The sequence below is a fragment of the Nycticebus coucang genome, chromosome 6 (genome assembly GCF_027406575.1).
Source record: "Nycticebus coucang isolate mNycCou1 chromosome 6, mNycCou1.pri, whole genome shotgun sequence".
NCBI classification, from domain to species: Eukaryota; Metazoa; Chordata; class Mammalia; order Primates; family Lorisidae; genus Nycticebus; species Nycticebus coucang.
The window spans coordinates 67,398,136-67,422,000 of NC_069785.1; the positions used below are offsets into that span (position 1 = coordinate 67,398,136).

The 23,865-nt window shown below is 50.8% G+C and overlaps 2 protein-coding genes across 4 annotated transcripts in view; one reads left to right on the forward strand and one right to left on the reverse strand.

Annotated features, from left to right (window-relative positions):
- The window catches only part of PIF1 (PIF1 5'-to-3' DNA helicase), a 101,345-nt gene that overhangs the window by 25,528 nt on the left and 51,952 nt on the right, over positions 1–23,865 (reverse strand). The window lies entirely within an intron of this gene.
- Positions 1–23,865, forward strand: part of PLEKHO2 (pleckstrin homology domain containing O2) — a 29,114-nt gene that overhangs the window by 2,241 nt on the left and 3,008 nt on the right. Inside the window, exons 2-5 of the mRNA XM_053593215.1 lie at positions 6,278–6,427; positions 13,764–13,880; positions 20,249–20,353; positions 21,716–21,814. Coding sequence (XP_053449190.1) covers positions 6,278–6,427; positions 13,764–13,880; positions 20,249–20,353; positions 21,716–21,814 — 471 coding nt within the window. The remainder of the gene's footprint in view (positions 1–6,277; positions 6,428–13,763; positions 13,881–20,248; positions 20,354–21,715; positions 21,815–23,865) is intronic.

A 23,865-nucleotide genomic window follows, 5' to 3' on the forward strand; every position in this document is an offset into this window, starting at 1 on the left:
TTTGGGTACCTGCCCACTGTGTTCTCTGGGCCTCAGTTTCTCCATCTGTAAAATGAGAGGGGTAGGTGTTCCAGATATATGGTGATGCACATGCAAGAGCTTTGAAAAGGGCAGATATACATGGCGAGTGTTGCTGCTATTGGGGTAAGGCTGGGAATCTTGGACTTAGGCTTTTCCATTTCTGCTCTAGGGCTCTGCCCCCTTCCCCTATTAGGTCTTTCTCTGGCTCAGCCTTTTTTGGGTCTGAACTGCCCACTCACCTTTACCCATCTAGAGACAGGGCAATGTCCTTCCCAGTACTGGTTTGTGATGTTGGGCTAAGCTCTTGCCCTTCTGGGCTATACTTTCCCTTTTTGCAGTAAAAGAAGTTGAGAGTATAGGGTCTTTGATACACTATTGTTTGCCTTGCCTTCCCCACCTCAGAGCCCTACCTAAACCCTGCCTTCTGCAAGTGTCTCCCAAACTAACCCCAAGCCCTTACCTCACCAGAGAGCTGGCGGATCCCATAGGGCAAGTGCTGTGTCAAGCAGATGTCCCCTGACTGGGGACTTCCTTGTGTAGGGTCTGTGTTGCCCCCATCAGACTTGAAGTTCCCCCAGGGCAGAGCCTGTGTGTCCTCTTTCTAAATGTCCCATCACAGGGCTCTGACATGATGGATTCTTTTTTTTTTTTTTTGAGACAGAGGCTCAAGCTGTTGCCCTGGGTAGAGTGCTGTGAAGCCAGCACAGCACTCACAGCAACCTCCAACTCCTGGGCTTAAGGGATTCTCTTGCCTCAGCCTCCCAAGTAGCTGGGATTATAGGCTTCTGCTGCAACGCCTGGCTATTTTTTGGTTGTAGTTGTTATTGTTGTTTGGCAGGCCCAGGCTGGATTCGAACCTGCCAGCTCTGGTATATGTGGCTGGCGCCTTAGCTGCTTGAGCTACAGGTGCTGAGCCGACATGGTGGATTCTTTTTTTTTTTTGTAGAGACAGAGTCTCACTGTACCACCCTCGGGTAGAGTGCCGTGGCGTCACACGGCTCACAGCAACCTCTAACTCTTGGGCTTACGCGATTCTCTTGCCTCAGCCTCCCAAGCAGCTGGGACTACAAGTGCCCGCCACAATGCCCGGCTATTTTTTTTTTTTTTTTTGGCCGGGGCTGGGTTTGAACCCACCACCTCCGGCATATAGGACCGGCACCCTATTCCTTGAGCCACAGGCGCTGCCCTGCCCGGCTATTTTTTGGCGCAGTTTGGCCGGGGCTGGGTTTGAGCCCGCTACCCTCGGCACATGGGGCCGGCGCCCTGCTCACTGAGCCACAGGCCCCGCCCACGACATGGTGGATTCTTAGTAGAGTTTGGTCAGAGCACCACGGCATTTAGTTAAAGGGCAAAAGCTGCTCATGGTGTGAGGTGCCAACAAAGTTTATTCTGCTGGTCTCTGTCTCTCTGTCATATTGTATTATGGCTTTCCATTTGTCCCCTTCTGTACATAAGGTCAAGGTGATCTAGCTTTTTTTGTTTGTTTAAATGAGGACCCAGATGCCCTCCTATGTTAGGCTCATGGGTGCCACAGGAGCTACTCACAGCTGGCTGGAAAGGGCCTGGGTGAGGGTGGATGGGAGGGAAGAGGGTAAAACAGGAAGAACAGTGGTCAGCTAGTTAATAAGGAGAGAAGGCCGAGAAACTGGACTGAGCAGGACAAAACCTCCCCTGTGAGCCCTGCCAAGGGGAGGGGCCCCTTATTAAAACTTACTGGGGCATAGCCAGGCCCCCTGGAAGGAGGGATGTGAGGGGCAGGAAAGGGGGCTGAGTGGAGGCTGGAGGCAAGTAGGATCCTGGCCTCTGGCCAGGCCTCCCCTGGGTGGCTGTTGCTGTGGCTAGTCTTTGGTTCACACCATCTGCATCTTGGCTGTTCCTTCTTCCATCCCAAAATGCTGTCCCGCCCAGTCCTGCCTGGGTCCCACCCATCCTTCAAGGCCCTGGACTTGCTTCCCTAGCTAATCCAGTCCTGGTACTCTCTGGGCCCTGATGTGCCACACCTGGCCCAGAGGTGGCAGTGATCTAGGCATAGTTTCCAGCCTTGCCCCTTGGAGCTTCCAGCTGGTAGGAAGTTTTCAGGGGAGGTCCCAAGTGGAGGGAGTTTTGAAAGGAGTGTGAGATCTCATGGGGTGGTGGGTAGGCCCCCTGAAAAGCAGGAGGCAAGCTTGGAGCTAAGAGTAGGGAGATGAGACAGCAGCTTCACCCTCCACGGCCCTCACTGCCTTGTTTTAGTCCCAGCTGCTCGGGAGGCTGAGACAAGAGAATCGCGTAAGCCCAAAAGCTGGAGGTTGATGTGAGCCGTGTGACGTCATGGCACTCTACTGAGGGTGGTAAAGTGAGACTCTGTCTCTCCAAAAAAAAAAAAAAAAGAGAGGCAAAGAGTCTTCCCATCAGTGTGGAGGGTCTGGGAGGTGGCCAATAGTATTATAGTTGCTGGTAGGAGGGTATGAGTGTGTGAAATTCAGGGTGGGATTTCCCATTCATTGTACCAGTTCTTCCCTTTCAGCTCTGGGCCTGTGACAACCTGCAAGGGTTACTAAAGGGATTAGGCCACTGGGGTCACGTAGCTCATGGGCTGGAACACAGGGCCTCAGTAGTGATGTAGGGAGTGGGAGTTGGGTGCATGATAGGATGAAAGAGCTTCTCTCTGTTCTTGTCAAAGGGCTCTGAAGTCCCTCTTCCCCTGGGCAGGGTGGCGTATCACTGGCTTACCTCTTACTTCCTTATTCCCGTATTCGGGAAGAACATTTGGGACCATCCCACTTCCCCATTTTTCTTGCCATCTACAAGTTAGGGATAGACCTTGGGTCGGGGGGGACATATTCCTGGAGCTCCTGGAGGTCTGAGGCTAGCACCTGTGGTTCAGAAAGGCCTTATCCTGGGTGGCGCCTGTGGCTCAGTTGGTAAGGCACCGGCCCCATATACCGAGGGTGGCGGGTTCAAACCCCGCCCCGGCTTAACTGCAACCAAAAAATAGCCGGGCGTTGTGGTGGGCGCCTGTAATCCCAGCTACTCGGGAGGCTGAGGCAAGAGAATCGCTGAAGCCCAGGAGTTGGAGGTTGCTGTGAGCTATGTGATGCCACGGCACTCTACCGAGGGCTATAAAGTGAGACTCTGTCTCTATAAAAAAAAAAAAAAAAAAGAAAGGCCTTATCCTGAATTGAGAGCCAGGCCCAGGGAGAGGGTCCCTGAGAGCCTAAGGGGATGGCAGTGACAAAAATAGTAGCAGTAATGACAGCTACCATTTACTGAGGTTAGCATATCCTAGGAGATACTTTATGTGCTTTATATTTATTCAGCAACAGACATTTATTGAGCAGTTACTATGTGCAGGCATCCGGAGGTCCCCAAACTGTGGCCCATAGGCCACATGAGGCAGTGTGATTGTATTTGTTCCCGTTTTGTTTTTTTACTTCAAAATAAGATATGTGAGGTGTGCATAGGAATTTGTTCATAGTTTTTTTTTTAAACTATAGTCTGGCCCTCCCACGGTCTGAGGGACAGTGAACTGGCCCCCTGTTTAAAAAGTTTGAGGACCCCTGGTAGGCATTGAGAATATAGTAGTAAATAAACCAAAATCCCTGGCCTCGGGTAGTTATACTCCTTAACTACTGAAGTTAACTACTTATCAACTTCTGCTGTTAATATCTCCATTTCACGGATGAAGAAACGGAGACTTAGAGAGATGAAGTGCTTTGCCTCAGTTTACAGGACTGGGGCTCCCAACCACAGTTCAGAGAAGGGCAGGGGCTACAGAGAGAACCAGGCTGGCACTCCCCTGCTGTGACAAAGAGCAGAGAAACTGGGCCCTGCCTGACTCCTGACAGCTCACCACACTTGTATCTGCCTAGGCTTGTCCTTCTAAAGGCAGCTGTGGCTGCAGGGTATCCCTGGGGAGAGGCATGCCTCTTTTAACTAGGGCCCATTTTTTAAAGTTTTATGTAAATTATAACATAGTCAAAATTAGTCAGTGCTAATTTCCTTCCAGCAGCCTCTAGATTCTATCACACTCTTGACTGCCTCTCTTCCTCCCTCCCCTTCACACTCACCACTCTGGGTACCAGCCAGTGTAACAAAGTGGTTAGCAAATTGGGTATATTTTTATTTTCATTTCATAGTTTTGTTTTTTTTTTTTTTTTTTAGAGAGACAAGAGTCTCATTTTGTCGCCCTCGGTAGGGTGCTATGGTGTCACAGCTCACAGCAACCTCCACCTCTTGGGCTTAGGCAATTCTCTTGCCTCAGCCCCCAGAGTAGCTGGGACTACAGACACCCGCCACAATACCCAGCTATTTTTTGTTGGAGTTTGGCTGGGGCCAGGTTTGAACCCGCCACCCTCGGTATATGGGGCTGGCACCCTTCTCCCTGAGCCACAGGCGCTGCTCCAGATTTTTTTTTTTTTTTTGAGACAGCCTCAAGCTGTCGCCCTGAGTAGAGTGCCATGGCGTTACAGCTCACAGCAACCTCCAACTCCTGGGCTCAAGCAATTCTCCTGCCTCCGCCTCCCAAGTAGCTGGGACTATAGGTACCCGCTATAACGCCCGGCTATTTTTTTGGTTGCAGCCATCATTGTTGTTTGGCGGGCCTGGGCTGATTTTGAACCTGCCAGTTAAGGTATGTGTGGCTGGCGCCTTAGCTGCTTGAGCTACAAGCGCCAAGCCAGATTTTTTTTTTTTTTTGAGACAGAGTCTCACTCTCTTGCCCCAGGCTAGAGTGACTTGGTGTCATAGCTCATAACAAACCTCAAACTTTTCAGCTCAAGCATCCTCTAGCCTCAGCCTCCCAAGTAACTAGGACTACAGGCAAATGCCACAATACCTGGCTAATTTTTTTTTCAGGTTGGGGGACAGAGTCTCACTTTGTCACACCCAGTAGAAAGCTATGGCATCATAGCTCACAGCAACCTCAGACTCCTGGGCTCAAGTGATTGTCTTGCCTCAGTCTCACAAGTAGCTGCAACCATAGGCATCCAACACAATGCCCAGCTATTTTTAGAGGCAGAGTCTTACTGTATCTCAGGCTGGTCTCGAACTCATGAGCTCAGGGGATCCACCCACCTCAGCCTCCCAGAGTGCTGGGTTACAGGTGTCAGCTACCGCGCCTGGCTTAATTTTTCTATTTTTTTAGTAGAGTCTGGCTCCTGCTCTCATTCATCCCCTTGGCCTTCCAAAGGGCTGGGTTTACAGGTGTGAGCTATCATGTCCTATCCATTTCATAGGTATTTCTTGAGTACCCATTATGTGTAAAAGAACAGAGCTGGGTGCTGGGGACCCAAAAGTGAATCTAATCCCAACCCCATCTACTGGGCATGTACCTGGCATGCAGCCACCTAAGCAGGCAATCTACAGGGTGCAAGGTAACAGTGGCTGGCACTCAGGGTCTAGGGTGGCTACTCATGTCTGGGAGAAGGACTTGAATTTACACTCCTGTACTAGCCTGTGGTTGAGTCCTTGGAACTCTCCTCAGATGTGGTAGCTGCCCTAAAGTCCTGGCTTAGGGTGGTGAGGAGGGCAGAGGAGCCTCCTGCTTTAGGGAGGGAAGCAGGAGCTGCCGAGTGTCCTTTTCTAGAAGTGCCGGGGTAGAGAGGCAGATTGCCATTCCACCTGCCTGACCCTCTGTCCTTCTGAGCCCTTTTCTGGGAGGCCTTCCTGGGCCACCCCAACCTGAACCAGCTGTCCCCTCCCTGCCCCCTGTTTGTTCTCTGGGTAGCATTTCACACGGGCTAACAGCTTCTGTCTGGGCATTTATTTGTTCAGCTCCTCCTTCCCCCCACTGTGAGCTCTATGAGGGCAGAGACTGTGCTACTTTTATTATGTTTATTCTTTCCTCATGTAAGCACTCAGTACAACTTTGTTGATTGATTGAATGAATACGTGGAGGCAGAATGGTGGAGCGGGAAAAATGTGAGGTCAGAGAGACCCACTTTGAATTTTGGCTCTGTCGTCTAGACGTGAGAGTCCAGCTAGTCATCTCTCTATTCTGAGCTTCAGTTTGCTGTGACAGATAGATAATGGTGCTCCCACCTCAGAGGGTCATTGTAAGTTCAGTGAGACTATGCATGTAAAATGTAATGCAGTGGCCTCTATCAGGTGGCTGCTGCCATTATTACTGTCACTATTTTTGATATCTGGTTAGGAGTATCTGGCTTGGGGGTTGTGGGGAAGTTCACATAGGATGATTTCTTTAGGTACTCAGCACAGGGAGGCATCCTTTGTGTGGCCTGTGGACCATGTGGCATGTCCTGGTGCTGTCTTACAGGGTGTAAAGGATGGGGGTGAGAAGCCTCGAGGAGCACGGATGGCAGACAAGGCTGGCTGGATCAAGAAGAGCAGCGGGGGCCTCCTGGGTTTCTGGAAAGACCGATATCTGCAGCTCTGCCAGGCCCAGCTGCTGGTCTTTGAGAACGAGGTAAGGACTGGCTTGGCTTTCAAGCAGGTTGGGGATTCTGGGGCAGGGGGCAAAGTCAGGCAGCCCAAGCCAGTAGGAGGACCCCAAGATTGGAGCTGGAAGACCTGCTCTACTTTTGACATGGTGTGCTACCTGGGTCAATGCCTCATCTTCTCTGGGTCTCTGCATGTGAGGCAAGTCTAGAGTTCCTGGATGAGAGAGGCTCTTTTTTTTTTTTTGAGATAGAGTCTCACTCTATTGCCCTTGGTAGAGTGATGTGTTGTTACAGCTTACAGCAACCTCCAATTCTTGGGTTCAAGCGATTCTCTTGCCTCAGCCTCCCAAGTAGCAGGGACTATAGGCGCCTGCCACAACAGCTGGCTTTTTTCTATTTTTTTTTTTTAGTTGTTGTTTTTAGCAGGCCCAGGCCAGGTCTGAATTCCCCAGCCCTGGTGTATGTGGCTGGCATCCTAACCACTGAGCACAAGCATTGAGCCTTTTTTTTGAGACAGTTTCAAGCTGTTGCCCTGGGTAGAATGCCATGTCATCATAGCACAGCAATCTCCAACTCTTGAGCTTAAGCGATATCCTCTTTGCCTCAGTTTTTCTAGTTTTAGTAGTGATGAGATCTTGCTTTTTGTTTAGGCTGGTCTTGAACTCATGAACTCAAGCTATCCACCCGTCTTGGACTCCCAGAGTGCTAGGATTTACAGGTGTGAGCCACCATGCCTGGCCGAGAGAGATTCTTTGAACTGTGTGTGCATCTAGTGTGTGAGTCTCTTCCTTTCCCTGGGCAAGTTTCCCTATGAGTGAATGTTCCAGAAAATTGAAGCCTGCTCTATTTAGCAGTGGTAGTAGAAATAATGATTAGCACTCATACATAATGTATTATTATTTTTTTTTTTAAGAGATGGTTTCTCACTCTGTCACCCGGACTGGAGTACAGTGGCATCATAGCTCACTGCACCCTCAAACTCCGGGACTCAAATGATCTTCCTGCCTCAGCCTCCCAAGTAGCTGGGAGTACAGGCACCCAACACCACACCTAGCTAATTTTTCTATTTTTTGTGGAGACGAGGTCTTGCTGTTGCCTAGGCTGATCTCAGACTCCTGGCCTCAAGTGATCCTCCTTCCTCAACCTCTTTAAGTATTTGGATTATAGGTGTGAGCCACCACGCTAGGCCAGGGCACTTTCTTGTTTCACATTCTTTTTTTTTTGGTTTTTGGCCAGGGCTGGGTTTGAACCCACCACCTCTGGCATATGGGACTGGCACCCTACTCCTTGAGCCACAGGGGCCATCCTTGTTTCACATTCTTACATGTCTCCCTTATGATGGTCAGAGTAGTCTCATGAGAGTGGTCATCATGTTACATTTTGCAGAAAAGCATACTGAGGCTCAGGGTGGCAGAGTGACTGCTCAGCATCTCATGGTAAATGGAGGAGTTAGGTCTAGAAACAAGTCCAGTGCTCTTTCTACCAAGAAAGTAATTATTATTATTATTATTATTCTTATGGCAGTTTTGGCCAGGGCCAGGCTTGAACCTGCCACCCCCGGTATATGGATCCGGCGCCCTACTCCTTGAGCCATAGGCACCGCCCCGAAAGTAGAAATTATTACCAACTTATTTTTGGTAGAAATTCTCTAAAAGATGTTAAACATTCTCTGCCTTCTTGGTCTTTCCCTGACGGCTCAGAGTCACTTGTCAGACTGTTTCGTACTGCCAGACTGTACTTTTCAGTTTTTCTTTCTCTTGTAACATCAAGTTGCTAGTTGCTATTTCTGATATCCTTGTGCCTCTAATAGTTCTCACATCTTCCCACTTCAGATTCTTGTTCTCATTCTAGTTTCAGGCAGACTTGGTATTTGGACAACTAAGTTCGTGTTAAATAAGAGCCGATGAAGCTGCAGGTGAAGTTGAGGAGGAAAGGTGGCTTTTCCTTGTAGATGCTGTTTGAGTTCTGGGGTGAGGTGATCAGGGAGCCTGTCCACTGAAAATAGAGTATCACTATATGCCTTTGGCAGGTGAAATACTTGGGGAAGAACTGGCTTGGGGGCAGAGGAAGGGGGAGCCTACCTCTTCCTAATCAGCTTCTCCCAGCCTGCCTCGGGATATCTTGGCAAATTCATAATTGTCCCAGACCAAGAAAGATCAGGCTACCTGGAGGTAAGTGATTAAGGGAGCTGCCTTGGACAAGGCCTGTCCTGCGTGGGTCTCTGGCTCATGGAGCTGGAGGGTCAGAGAAATGGGGGTGGGTGGCTCGGTGCCTATAGCTCAAGTGGCTAAGGTGCCAGCCACATAACACCAGAGCTGGCGGGTTCGAATCCAGTCTGGGTCTGCTAAACAATGACAGCTACAACCAAAAAATATCCAGGCATTGTGGCAGGCACCTGTTGTCCCAGCTACTTGGGAGGCTGAGGCAAGAGAATCACTTGAGCCCAGGATTTGGAGGTTGCTATGAGCAGCGATGCTATGGCACTCTACCCAGGGTGACAGCTTGAGGCTCTGTCTCAAAAAAAAAACCAAACAAAAAAAACGGGGTGAGGGTGGGATGGGGCAAGGGGATGAGGGTATATAGACAGCCCCCGTAGAGGTTCTCTACTGCTGCTGTTACCAAATTAGGATGTGCCAGTTAGGAATGTGGCAGCGAGGGAATATTTTTATCAATAAAGGGGGTTGTCACAGCTTCCTCCATTGCCAGCAGCCACAAGAGTTAAGTGACAGGCTCTTAGCTGACAGCCCTTCAGGCGTTGCCAGACTTGTCCTGGACTGCTTCTCTACATCTGGCCATGGCTGGGAAGCAGGAAGGAGGATTTCACATCTCCTAAACATGAAAAATAGAAATCCAAATCATGCTTTCTTTTTTTAAAAATAAAGATTACTATTAAAAACTTAAATACAATTTCAAGAACTTAGCACTTGGGGTAGGGGAGCTTGGCCCAGGAATAGGAATTGAGAAATGTTTATTAGGTCAATTCCTCTTTCTGATGCAGGGAACTAGGCGAGTGTGAATGGCTCTTGGCTGTTTTCTTGCTGTCAGAAAGGCTGACATTCCAAAGATGCTACCCCCGCCCTGTGCTGCTGGCTTATCCGTTTTTCTGGGCTGCAGAAGGGCTGGGATGATTCAGCACCTCGGGTGGAGAGGAGACCCAGGATAGGCAGCCGTGAGGAGCTGGATGGTGGAAGTGGACTTAAATTTTGATCCCAGGCAGAGGAGGGAGGATGCCTTTTGACCAGTGGTTGTCCCAGTGGGGAAGGCCTGTGGACATGGGGCAGGTAAGTGGCTCTCTCAGGAGACAGGATCCTTCCCCAGGCAGTTTCCGTCCTCTGGATGCCCAAGGTGGAGGAGATTTCCTGGGTTGTCAGCCTCAGCCAGGCTGTGGGGGAAACACGAAGGAGAGCAGATGGAGAGAATGGGGGAGGTGGGAGAGATGGCCAAGCAGAGAGTTAGGACTGTGCTTTCTTATGGCCAAACTCTGTGCCTCTTGCACCTTGCAGGGTGCCTGCACCTAGCATTGCTTTGTAGATGTTGGCATGTCCCCAGAAGTAAGTGGTGGGGACTCCAGAGAAGGGAGAACACCCAGGCTCAGGGATTTATGGTGGGGAACAAAAAGCTTCTCAGAACAGGAGGATTTTTCTGGCTCTTATGTTTAGTGGAGAAACCTGGAAAGGACTGGAGACTAGGGCTTGGAAAGAGACACCTGATTGAATGTGGTTGGGAGGGATGAGGCCACCCTGGCTGTCAATTCTCTTTTCCTGAGAGGCTGAAGAAAGAGTAGATCATGGTTTTCTACTTTAGCTGTACATCATCTGCTTTATAAAGTCCTGAGGTCTGGCCAGGTGTGGTGGCTCATGCCTGTAAACCTAGTACTCTGGGAGGCCACGGCAGGTGGATCACCTGAGCTCAGGAGATCGTGACCAGCATGAGCAAGAATGAGACCCCGTTTCTAGAAAAACTAGCCGGGCATTGTGTCAGACACCTGTAGTCCCAGCTACTTGGAAGGCTGAGGCAAGAGGATGTCTTGAGCCCAAGAATTGAGGTTGCTGTGAGCTGTGACAACACCGCACTTAACAAAAACAAATCCTGAGGGCTGGCCGGGTGCGGTGGCTCATGCCTGTAATCCTAGCACTTGGGAGGCTGAGGCGGGTGGATTGCTTGAGCTCACAGGTTCAAGAGCAGCCTGAGCCAGAGCGAGACCCAATCTCTAAAAATAGCCAGGTGTTGTAGTGGGTACTTATAATCCCAGCTACTTGGGAGGCTGAGGTAAGAGGATCACTTGGACCCAAGAGTTTGAGGTTGCTGTAAGCTAAGATGCGACAGCACTCTACAGAGGGTGAGCAAGTGAGACTGTCTCAAAGAAAGAAAAAAATCCTGAGCTCTGGGCCCCATTCCCAGAAATCCTGGTATAATTGGTCTGGGATGTTGCCTAGGCCCTGGGGTTTTTTAAAGCTACATTTCTTCTGTAGAGCAATGGTTTCTAAAAATTCACATACATCAGAAGCACCTGGAGAGCTAATTAAAACTCAGACTGCCAGGCCCATTCCCCTAAGTTTATGACTCAATAGTGTTGAGGCCCAAGAATTTGCATTTCTAACAAGTTTTCAGGTAATGCTGATGCTGCTGGCATAGGTCCCACACCTGGAGGACCGCTTGTGCAGAGCAACCTATTGATCAAACACTGGCCAACCCCCTGACTCTGGCTGGAGGAGTGTGGTGTGTTGTTAGGTGCTCTGGCCTGGGAGTCAGATGATGTGGTTTGAGTTGGCCCTGCCCCTTGTATTTGGGTCTATACCCCTAGAGCAAATCACTTCACCTCCAGGCCTCATTCTCTCCATCTCTAAAATGAAGCAGATATTGGGGCTCTTGGCTTTCAGGGTTATTGTGAGGTTCAGGTGAATTAGGATTGCAAAAGGCTTGCTTTGTTTTTTTTTTTTGCAGTTTTTGGCCGGGGCTGGGTTTGAACCCACCACCTCCAGCATATAGAGCTGGTGCCTTACCCCTTTGAGCCACAGGCACCACCCCAAAGGCTTGCTAAGTGTCAGGTTTCTTGCTGTTGGACATCACCTTTAACTTGTTGGCCAGTCTCCAGGAGAGTGGACCTTCCCACTCTCTCACTCCCCACCATCCAAAGGGCCTGATTCTGCTTCCCTGGACTTCCCGGCATGAGAATGTGCTATGCCCAGGAAGTTATTCCAACTGGGACTCCACTGGAAGAGGACCCACTGACCACCATTGAGGGAGGAGCTTGTGCTAGGCAGATTGCCAGAGAGGCACCTGATGGGTAGAGCTCGTGGAGAAAACATTCAAATGTTGGCTGGTGGCCAGGAAGGCAGCCTGGCTGGTGGCCAGGGATGGCCTGGAGGAGGCTGGGCACTGTCTGGGCCACCAGCCCTGCTAATTAGTGATAAGGCCTCCGGGTGCCTGATGTGGGGTGAGCTACTTTTAAAGGAACTCTCGCCCTCTTCATTGTGCATGGCTTGCAGCCTGGGGTGAGGGACCACTGTCCCGAGCCAAGGATCAGCAGAGGAACGTGTCAGGTGAGGGTACCAATTTAGCATTACGTGTAATCCCAAATGTGCCTTGTTCCGTGCTTCCCTCTGCAGCTCTTCCTGGAAAGTTTTTGTCTCCCCATTTTATGACATTGTGAATCCCACTTTTAGGCTACCTCTTCAACAAATGTCCTCCTGGCCTCTGGGTCTGCACGGACCACCAGGCACCCTTTACTGTCTTTCTTTTTTTTTGAGACAGAGTCTCACTTTGTCACCCTTGGTAGAGTGCCATTGTGTCACAGTTCACAGCAACCTCAAACTCTTGGGCTTAAGCAATTCTCTTGCCTCAGCCTCTCGAGTAGCTGGGACTACAGGCGCCCGCCATAATGCCCGGCTACTTTTAGAGACGAGACCTTGCTGTAGCTCAGGCTGGTCTCGAACTCAGGCTGGTCTTGTAAGCTCAGGCAATCCACCCGCCTTGGTCTCCTAGAGTGCTAGGACTATAGGCATAAGCCACCGTGCCGGCCCAGGCACCCTTTTCTAAGCCTCTCTAGCTTCCCCTCTGCTTCCTCCTCTGACCCGAGACACATACCCAACTGTGGGCTGTGTGCCTCATTTCTCATCTGGATGGTGAGCCTTGCTGTCCAGATAGCAGGGACTTTCCAGTGTCTGAATGCCATATCTTGGTGATTGATTGGCAGCCTGAGGTCTTCCCTGTGACCACATAATGTCTTCACTGAGTGGGATCAGGGTATAGGGCAGTGGTTTTCAACCTTTTTTTTGTTTTAAGAGACAGAGTCTCACTTTATTGCCCTGGGTAGAGTGCTGTCATGTCACAGCTCACAGCAACCTCCAGCTCCTGGGTGCCTGTAGTCCCAGCTACTTGGGAGGCTGAGGCAAGAGAACCGCTTAAGCCCAAGAGTTCGAGGTGGCACTCTACCGAGGGCGACATAGTGAGACTCGGTCTCAAAAAAAAAAAAAAAATTTTTTTTTTTACGTAACCTGGCAGGCTAGGGCACCAGCCACATACACCAGAGCTGGAGAGTTTGAATCCAGCCTGGGCTTGCCAAACAACGATGACAACCACAACCAAAAAATAGCTGGGCGTTGTGGGCACCTGTAGTCCCAGCTACTTGGGAGGCTGAGGCAAGAGAATCACTTAAGCCCAAGAGTTTGAGGTTGCTGTGAGCTGTGACACGATGGCACTCTATCCAGAGCGACATAGTGAGACTATGTCAAAGCCTAAGGTCCAGGCACTGTGGCTTATGCCTGTAATCCTAACACTCTGGGAGGCCCAATGGGTGGATTGCCTGAGCTCACAGGTTCAAGACCAGCCTGAGCCAGAGCAAGACCCCATCTCTAAAAATAGCCAGGCATTGTGGGGGGCAGGGCACTTGTAGTTTCAGCTACTCGGGAGGCTGAGGCAAGAGAATCGCTTGAGCCCTAGAGTTTAAGATTGCTGTGAGCTGTGAGTTCACAGCACTCTACTGGGGGCAACAAAGTGAGACTTTGTCTCAAAAAAACATTTTTTTTTCACAGCCTGATCAAGAGTGAGACCCTATTTCTACCCAAAATAGAAAATCTAGCCAGTGTTGTTGTAGGTGCCTATAATCACAGCTACTTGGGAGGCTGAGTCAAGAGGATTGCTTCAGGCCAAGAGTTGGAGGTTGCTGTGAGCTGTGATGCCATAGCACTCTATCCAGGGTTACAGAGTGAGACTCTCTCAAAAAAAAACAAAAAAAAAAAAAATTAAAAATTTTCATAGCATACTGGTTGAAAATCATTGGTCCAGAGAGTAGCCTGGGTTGTTGAAGGTTATGGTGGTCTTCCTGTCACCAGTTCATGTCCCCTCTGTTTCCTCCCCCAGGATGAGCAGAAGTGTGTAGAGACGGTGGAACTGGGAAGCTATGAGAAGTGTCAAGACCTTCGTGCCCTCCTCAAGAGAAAACATCGATTTATCCTGCTTCGATCCCCAGGGAACAAGGTAGGGAGATGCCTGCTGCTGCCTGAGTGTCCTCCATGCCAGGGCCTGCCGTGGAGTTCACCCCTGGAGATGTAAGGCAGGCTGGGCTCTTTAAAGAAGTCTGTAGGTTTTCTGTTGGTGTGTGGCTAAGGCTTAAACCCAGCAGCCACTATAGAGTGGATCTTTTACTCATTTTGTCTTGGTGTCTTCTCAGCCCCTGACTGGTAAGAGATGCACTTAGGGCTCTGCTGAGAGAGCTCTGCTCCCCTATCCCTCCCAGGCCCTGGGGCCTTCATCACAGGCTGTAGTTGGATAGTAGCCTTTGGGAGGTGGTGCCTTTTTGGCCCTTACCCACACTCTGGGGGAGGCCCAGGGCTGAGGAGAGCTGGGGCTAAGGTCTCGACCTCACCAGGCCTCTGACAAGCTGACATAGCCTGGGGCAGAGAAGAGAATGTGGCTCCTCTTTAGTTCAGGGCTGGGAGGCCTGCAGGCCTCTAGCTTTCCTCCCCTTGCACTTTCCTTTCTTGGCCATAGCTGGGGAGGGCTCTTGCTTAAGAGAGTCTTTCCTGGGAATATGCTGTGTGTACAGATGAAGTTTGCTGTTTGCACCACATTTCTCTGGCGGGGAGTTGGGTGGGTGTTGACACATGATGTAGCTTCACAGATGTTAGGAGGGAGTTCAGCTTTGAGGCTGGCATGTACTGCACCTCTCCCCAGCCTGCAACTGGGCCACGCCTCACTGCTATCCTCTGCACGTCACACAGAGCCTTGCAGAGCCTTGCAGAGCAGGGCTGAGTCACAGAGGCCAGAGCCTTGGGAGCAAGTCTGGTCTGGGCCTGCGGAGGCCATTCTGTTTCTCCTCTAGCTTTTTAGGGGCCAGGAGCAGGCCATGATGCTTTGCTCACTGACCCTTTGATCTGCTCTGCAGGGGGTATGGAGAAGGAACTGAAACTGCAGTGGAGGGGGCTATGTAGCTCTTAAACTGGAAAGCTAGAGGGTGTGCCCCAGAGTAGGGGCCGGTTTAGAGAGTTAGGAAGGTTCTTGGGACTGGGCTTAGGTTTTACTTGACATCTCCTGCTTAGAGCTCTTGGGGGACAAGGAGAATCACATTTTAATTTTTCAGGTCTTAGACCCCCTACCTTGTCCTGGAGACCTATTTCCTCTCTAATGGGCACTGTGCATGTGTATGTGTGTTTGAGAGATGCAAAATACCTTATGCATGAAGATCTCTGCCTGGGTGTCTGGCGTTCATGTGTGCACCTCTGTATATGCAGGTGAATGTTCTGGCGTGGGTCTGTCTGGGTGTGTGTCTCTGAGTGTGCTTATGTGGATGTGGGGCACGGGGGCCTTGCCTGTTGGTTCTCTGCGAGTGCTGTTCTATGGGCAGCCTCCTTCCCCCAGCTCTGAGAATCAGCTGGTGGTAGACTAGGTGGGGCGGGCCCAGCTCAGGGTGGGACATCACCTTCAGAGAAGCCTATTTGTGCAGCTGCATTCTGGCCGCTTTAGCCAACACCCTCCCTCCCGTCCCCCAACCCTGCAAGAGTTCAGGTTGGCTCTAGGAACAGGACAAACAAACTGGAGCTGGGGCTGGGAGCAAGTGGTGGGTGTCACAGTGTGAAACAGCCACACTGGTTCCAGCTCACAGGCTCCTGACCCTCACGACCCCAGGAGCCCACAGAGCAAGGGCTCCCCAGAGGCCAGATGGTGGACCTGGCCCGAGCACCACATTCCTGCATCTTTCACCCTCCTTTCCTGTCGCCCTGGGTGTTCCCATCCTCTGTGAGGCCTTCAGCCTGCAGAAGGTCACATGACCCCGCCAGTCTGGTCCTGAGGCCGCCTTTTTTTCCCCCTCTAATCAAATAAACAAAGACTCCAGTGTCTTGCATGCCCCTCTCCCCCTGCCTCTCTGTCCCCACACCCCTGCCCATGAGGTCACAGGCAGACGCTGCCAGGAAGCGGGGTGGCCACTGCCCGGCCTTGCTGCCCTGCTGGTCTTGGCCAGCCTGGCCCTTTCCTCTTTCCTGCCTCCTCTCTTCCCCTCCCTACTTTTCCCTCTCTGCCATTTTGTCCTTCCCCTTTTCCTAGGCCTTGTGGGCATATTTTGTGGCCAGTCCTATTAGCATCTAATCTAGCAGGGCCTATTTCCCTGAGGCTTCTTGGAAGAGCTAGGGAGGGACCTTTGCAGCCTGTGGCCCTTCAGGGCATAGAGTTTGGGGGTGGGGCCAGAGGCACGACTTGTAGGTGTTTTAATTGTCCTTGTGGGATGCTTGCTCATTTGGCCAGGAGTACAGGGCTCCTTGGGGTGGAGCTGGGTCCCAGTTAGTCTTGCGTTCCCTCTCCTATGGGAGCCCTTTGCTTGTACTGTAGGTCTTCCCTGTGGCCATTTCTCTGCTGGGGAGCAGAAGGGATGGGCAGCTGGCCTCAGGCGGGCTGGGCAGTCTGGGTTGGGCCTGATGGTTCTGTTCTTTTGCCCTTGGAGGCCTAGAGTAGTAAGTCAAAGGCCTCACCCCCAGGCCTGCTCTCTGGCGCATTCTTGTTCTGTGGACTACTGAGTTCTCAAGCTCTCTGGGATGCTAAGCCCTGGACCAGGCAGGGGCTCCACCCGCTCAGGGCCCATGAATAGTAATAACAGCTGGGGTCAGAGAGCCTGGCCCCAAACCCCTGCTCTGGTAGCTCCCATCACAGAGTTGGGCGGCCTTTTCAGTCTCCAGATGCAGTGGTCCTTCCCTGAACCCCCAATAGCCCTGATGGCTGGGCTAAGTTGCAGTTGCCAAGGTTCCCTGGGGTTTCTGACTTAACTGCAGATCTGCTGCCAGGATCAAATTTACCCTGGTCATGCAAATGAGCATTTGGCTGTGCCTGGTGTGGTGGGGGTGGGACCCCAGTCTCTGTATGAGGAGGAGGCAGCAGCAGCCAGGAGGAAGTTATATAATGAGGATGCAGAGGGGGCCAGACTGCAGGTTACATAACTGGGAGAGTGGGGGCAGGGAAGCAATATCTAACACCAGGGCGGGGGATGGGCTGGCTGGCAACTGCCTGCTGATGGAGAACTAGGGCATCTTGAGGTCAGAGTGTAGGCAGCAGCCCAAAAACAGGGTGAGGAAAGGAACCTGGGGCCAGTTTATTTATTTACTGGCTCATTCATTCAGTAACTATTTACTAAGTACCTACTATATGCCAGGCCCTGGCTTTAATCATTTTTAATTTTTTCAGCATTGCTTTGTAGTAGGAGGTCTTATCCCATTTTACAGATGAGGAAACTGGGACTGTTTTGTCTGGAAGGAAGGTAGAGGTGTTAAGTCCTATTACTGAGTATTCACTTTGCCCAGTTGCAGATTTAGCACGTTAGATACATCATTCTTCCCCCCATTTTTTTTTTTTTTTGGAGACAGAGCCTCAGGCTGTTGCCCTCAGAGTGCTGTACCATCACAGCTCACAGCAACCTCCAACTCCTGGGCTTAAGCAATTCTCTTGCCTCGGCCTCCCAAGTAGCTGGGACTACAGGCGCCTGCAACAAAGCCTGGGTATTTTTTGGTAGTAGTTGTTATTGTTTTTTGGCAGGCCTGGGCTGGATTCGAACCTGCCAGCTCTGGTTTATATGGCTGGCGCTTTAGCTGCTTGAACTACAGATGCTGAGCCCCCAATTTTTAAAAATTGTGCTCAAATACACATAATATAAAATTCACCATCTTAACCTTTAAAATTTTTTTTATAGGGTGGCATCTGTGGCTCAGTGAGTAGGGCGCCAGCCCATATACTGAGGGTGGTGGGTATGAACCCGGCCCCGTCCAAACTGCAACAAAAATTAGCTGGGCGTTGTGGTGGGCAACTGTAGTACCACCTACTTGAGAGGCTGAGGCAAGATAAGCACCTAAGCCCTAGAGCTGGAGGTTGCTGTGAGGTGTGATGCCACAGCACTCTACCTAGGGTGATAAAGTGAGACTCTGTCTCTAAAAAAATATATATTTTTTATAGATTTAGCTGGGTGCAGTGGCTCACACCTGTAATCCTAGCACTTGGGAAGCCAAGGAGGGTAAATTGCCTGAGCTCATGGATTGGAGACCAGCTTGAGCCAGAGTGAGACCTCATTTCTAAAAAATAGCCAGGCGTTGTGGCAGGTGCCTGTCGTCCCAGCTACCTGGGAGGCTGAGGCAAGAGAATGGCTTGAGCCCAAGAGTCTGAGGTTGCTGTGAGCTATGACGCCATGGTTCTCTACCAGGGGTGATAAAATGACTCTGTCTCAAAAATTAAATTAAAAATAAAATAATTTTTTAAAAATAGATTTAGGGGGTTATCTAAGCTTTTATTTACACTTTTAAAACCTTTTTGTAGAGATGAATTCTTACTATCTTGTCCAGGCTGGTCTCCAAATCTTGCCTTGATGTCTCAAAGTGCTGGGATTACAGGTGTGAGCTACCACGCCTGGTCTATCTTAACCATTTGTATGTGGTAAAGTATAAAGTTCAGTGTTATTAAGTGTGTTCATGATGCACAGCCATCACCACCATCCGTCTCCATAATGCTTTTCATCTTGTAAAACTAAAATTCTATACCCATTAATAATGCCCCACTCCCCCTGTCCCCCAGCTCCCAGTAGTTACTACTCTACCTTTTTTTTGAGACTGAGTCACTATGTTGCCCCCAGTAGAGTGCCCTGGTGTCACAGCTCACAGCAACCTCAAAAATCTTGGGCTTAAACAATTCTCTTGCCTCAGCCTCCCAAGTAACTGGGACTACAGGTGCCCACCATAACCCCCGGCTATTTTTTTTGTTGCAGTTGTCATTGTTGTTTAGCAGGCCAGGGCTGGATTTGAACCCGCCAGCCCCGGTGCATGTGGCTGGCGCCCTAGCTGCTGAGCTACAGGCGCCAAGCCTACCATTCTACTTTTTAAGATTTTCACTACTCTAGGCATCTCATATAGGTATAATCATACTCTTTATCTTTTGTGCCTGGCTTATTTCACTTAGTGTAATGTTTTTAAGTTTCATCCATTTGGTAGAGTGTACCAGAATTTCCTTCCCTTTTTTTTTTTTTTTTTTGAGGCAAAGTCTCCCTCTGTTGCCTGGCCTAGCATGGAGTAGCATCATAGCTTGCTGGGATCTGCAATTCCTGGGCTCCAGTGATTACCTGCCTTATCCTCCCCAGTAGCTGGGCACTACCATGTCTAGCTAATTTTTCTAGTTTTGTAGATGGGTGTTGCTTTATTACTTAGGCTAGTCTTGAACTCCTGGGCTCAAACAATCCTCCTACCTCAGCCTCCCAAAGTCCTAGGATTACAGGCATGAGCCACTTTGCCCAGCCTAGAATTTCCTTCTTTTTTAAGGCTGAATAATATTCCGTTGTATGTATGTATCACATTTTGCTTACCCATCCATTATGGAACTCAGGTTGCTTCCCCTTTTTGGCTATTGTGAATAATGCTGTGAGCGTGGGTGTATAAATTAGACACTTCATTCTTTAGTGATATTCAGACAGATTTAGTGATATTAGGCAGGTTGTGGTGGTATTTACTTTTATAGGTAAGGAAACTAGGGCCCAAGGTCAGATACCTATAAGTGGTGGACTTTCTGGCTCAGAGGCCCTACAGCTCTGTCTTCAGCACAACCAGCCCTTCTGTTTGCATGGCCTTACTTTTCCTCTCATTCCTATCTGGAATCTGGGCCTGGCAGGGATGGAGTTCCCTGAGCTACCCTCTAATTCTAACATAGGAGCTCAAAGCTCCTGCCCGAGATGGGAAGGGACCTGTGGTATGGGGTGGAGAGTTAGGAGTCATGAGTACTTCAGGCCACCTTGGCCAATTCCTGTCTCATCTACTGAGCCTCAGTTTCATCATGTGTATGATGAGGGGGTTGGAATTGACCCTTGTCTTTTATAATTTCAGATTCGAGGCTGGGTAGGGAGCCCTGAGACTAGGAGTTAGGCATTTTTTTCAGTTGGGGCCAGGGCTGGGTGTGGGGCTCAGTGGAGAGCTGAAGGTGGCCCCGGTTCCAATGAGCCTTTGGGAATGGACATCCCTCACATCTGTTACCTGTCATCATACTCAGCCTGGCATGGATGTACACTAGGACTATTCCTACTTACCAGGTAAACTGAAGCCTGGCAACCAGGGAGTTGGCCTGTGGAGTCCCACGGAGCGGGACCAGATCCAGGCTGTTTCTATAGGGCAAGGCCGATTCTAGTACAAACCTCTGGCAGATACATGCTGGGGGAGGCCCCTTCCCTGCTTGATCTTTCCATTTCCTTGCCCTGAAGTCCAGATACGAGACTTCAGGGCGTCATAAGGGCTCTTTTGTTTTGACTTTGGGATCTGCAGGGGAAAGCCTCTTTAAGATGCCAAACATGAGCCTTGTCAAACATCTGTCACCGTCACCAACCATCTCGCCTGCAGGTCAATGATATCAAATTCCAGGCACCCAGTGGGGAGGAGAAGGATTCCTGGATCAAAGCCCTCAATGAAGGGATCAACCGAGGCAAGAACAAGGCTTTCGATGAGGTACGATGCAGTCCTGTGGATAGCTCTGCATCCCTTGCCCCACTGTGTGGTGTGGGAGAGGACCTGCCCCACCTAGCTCCCAACTACCCATCGATATGTAATTGCTATGGGGCATCTGTTGTTGTTACCTCACTAATCCTCACAACGGCCCCTCAAAGAAGGTGGTGGAGTCCCATTTTACAGATGAAATAGAGGCATAAAGAAATGAAGTAACTTGTTTTAAATTAAAAGGCAGGTAAGTGGTGGGGTAGAATTCGACTGGTTGCAGCCTTTCTGACCCAGCCTCAGTAGAAATAGCAGGTGGGCCTAGGCCAGAGTGAGCTGGGGTAAGCTGAGAGCTCTCTTTTCAGTTTCCATGAAGCCCACAGGAGCCATGGGCTGGGCCTCAGCCTACAGTCTTGGTGGAACAGCGTCCACCCTCCATTGAGGAACAGAGACAGGTGGGCCTTCAGGTGGGTCCCGGCTCCCCTCACTCCCCATCATAGGGACAGGCTGCTCAGGGGTTCAGAGTTCTGGTTCTCCTATGCGAATCTTTTTTTTTTTTCTTTTCCTTTTTTTGAAACAAGATGTCACTGTGTTACCCAGGCTAGAGTGCAATGGCGTGATCATATCTTACTTCAGCCTCAAACTCCTGGGCTACAACGATCCTCCTGCCTCAGCCTCCCAAGTTGCTGGGACTGCAGGCACGCGCCATCATACTTGGCTAATATTTTATTTTTTGCAGAGATGGAGTCTTGTTATGTCACCCCTAGGCTGGTCTCAAATTCTTGGGCTCAAGTGATCCTCTTTCGCCTCCCTAAGTGCTGGGATTACAGGTGTGAGTCACTACACCTGGCCTCACTCGTGAATCTTACTCTGAGGCTTCCCAGCTACTCTTGACTGTCTTTCCTTACCCTCAGAACATGCTGCCCTCTAGACACCTAGGCCCAAGGAGTAGAGGCCCTACCCTTTCTTAGCTAATCCCTACATGTCCTGGGAGAGCGGCAGACACCAGGGCAGACTTTCTGTGGAAACCAGGTACTAGGGATTCATGGGTCCCTCCCCCAGCTGTGCCCCAAAGCAACCTCAGCGTTGCTTATATAATTTGTGATAGGATCAGGGGTAAGGGCTGATAGTGATTATTTGGGCAAGAAGACTGAAGCAAGGAGGGCAGTAGCAAAGAGGAGCAGCCTCGGACTTTGCAAATAACGCCAGTGGCAGTGTAGAGTCACAGAGAGAAACAGAGGTCCAGAAGCAGGGAGACACCCAGAGAGAGGATAATGGTGGGACACCAACCCTGCCTTTAAGTCAAGTCAATGCCTGGATATTTCCTACTCTCCCCAAGTCCTGGCGGAGGTTGAATTCATTCCTTCTCCCTCCCAGGTAAAGGTAGACAAAAGCTGTGCCCTGGAACATGTGACCCGGGACCGTGTGCGGGGAGGTCAGCGGCGCCGGCCACCAACAAGAATCCACCTGAAGGAGGTAAGGCTTTGCCCCCAGCTTGGATGGCGGAGGGCAGCTGAGCCTGGGATCCCAGCTCCTTTGGGTGGCAGCCAGGCGTGGGGCCACCTTTTTCCTGAGCACACCTGGAGTTGGGGCTTCCTGAGTGGTGCACGGATGAATGATGGGGGCACCTGTGTTATATGTAAGCAGGGTGTAGATATCTCAGAGCCCATAGCCCCATTCATTTGTTGAATCCACACGCATGTTGTACCTGGCCTAAGCCAGAATTGGTGCCAAAGGGAAACTGAGGCCTGTGAGGGTAATCCCTGTCCCTTACAACTCAGATTCCACCTGGAAATAGGCCCATCCACAGATTGTTTCAAGCAGAGACTCATCTAAGTTTTGTACAGGGGAGGGTTCTGGGAGGTCAGAGCAAGAGGGACCATGAGGAGCCCCTGGCATTTGAGCTGACCCTTAAAAGGCAGACGAGGTTTCAGGTGGCAGACCGGGAGTGAGGACATCCCTGTGGAGGAATGGCCTGAGCTGGTTCAAGCTGTGCTGAGTGGCTGCAGGAGTTCAGGGGTGGGGATGGGAGAGTGCATTCCAGAAGTCAGTATGAGGCCCTAGGTAGGACTGGTTGGGTCAGAGAAAAAGGCAGGGGCCAGGCAGGAGGTGAGGAGGTGGTTTGCCAGGTTCTAGGAGGGGATGATAAAGGTGGGGGTGGGGGTAGGGGCCATAGGAGAGACATTGGAGAGCAAGGACTACGCAGGCTTGGGATTGAATACTGGGACTAGACAGAGGGCAGGTTGTCAGAGGTGTCCCTAAGCCTGGAGCCTGGGTGCCGGGAGGCCCTGGACACAGGGAATTTTTTTTTGTAGAGACAGAGTCTCACTTTATCACCCTTGGTAGAGTACCGTGATGTCACAGCCCGGCCATTTTTATGTTGCAGTTTGGCTGGGGCCGGGTTTGAACCCGCCACCCTCGGTATATAGGGCCAGCGCCCTACTCACTGAGCCATGGGCGCTACCTGACACAGGGAATTTGAGTAAAGGTACAAGTGGGCCGGATGCAATGGCTCACGCCTGTAATCCCAGCACTCTGGGAGGCTGAAGTTGATGGATTGCCTGAGTTCACAGAGTGAAACCTCATCTTAAAAAATAGCCTGGTGTTGGGCGGCGCCTGTGGCTCAGCGGGTAGGGCGCTGGCCCCACATGCCGAGGGTGGCGGGTTCAAACCCAGCCCCGGCCAAACTGCAACAAAAAAATAGCCGGGCGTTGTGGCGGGTGCCTGTAGTCCCAGCTACTTGGGAGGCTGAGGCAAGAGAATTGCCTAAGCCCAAGGATTTGGAGGTTGCTGTGAGATGTGTGATGCCACGGCACTCTACCGAGGGTGATAAGGTGAGACTCTGTCTCTACAAAAAAAAAAAAAAAAATAGCCGGGTGTTGTGGTGGGTGCCTGTAGTCCCAGCCACTAGGGAGGCTGAGGCAAGAGAATCACTTGAGTCCAAGAGTTAGAGGTTGCTGTGAGCTATGATGCCACGGGGCACTCTACCAAGGGTGACAAAGTGAGACTGTCTCAAAAAAAAGAAAAAAAGAAAAGGTACAAGTGGGGGGAGGGATGAGAGAGGCACTTGTTTTAGGCCAGCAGCTGAGGGGGAGGGCAAGGGTAGGTTTGTGGAGTCAGGTGAGAATCTCAGCAAATGCTACATTTGGGGATTGGAGGGGGCTCAGCAGAGAGCCAAGGACAAGGAAACCAGGGAGGCAAGTGGCACATCCCGAGAGAAATGGGCACAGATCCTGGCAGTCATCAGTTACGTTGGCAGCCACAAGTCACAAGGGCAGGACCAAGGAAAAGGCAGAGGGTGGCGTTGTTTGCAGCATGTTTCCTAAGAGAAGGAGTCAACATAGGGTGAAGGGCAGGGGGTGCCAGGAGAACGGAGGCCATGTAGAGAAGGACCCATGGGCACTGGAGGGTTTGTTTTTGTGATGAGGCAGCCTGTGCCTGTCTGTCAGCTGAGGGACGAGAGCCTGCAGAGGAAGCAACTAAAGTGGCCAGAAAGAATAGGAATGCTGGTGTTGGGGCGGGGTGGG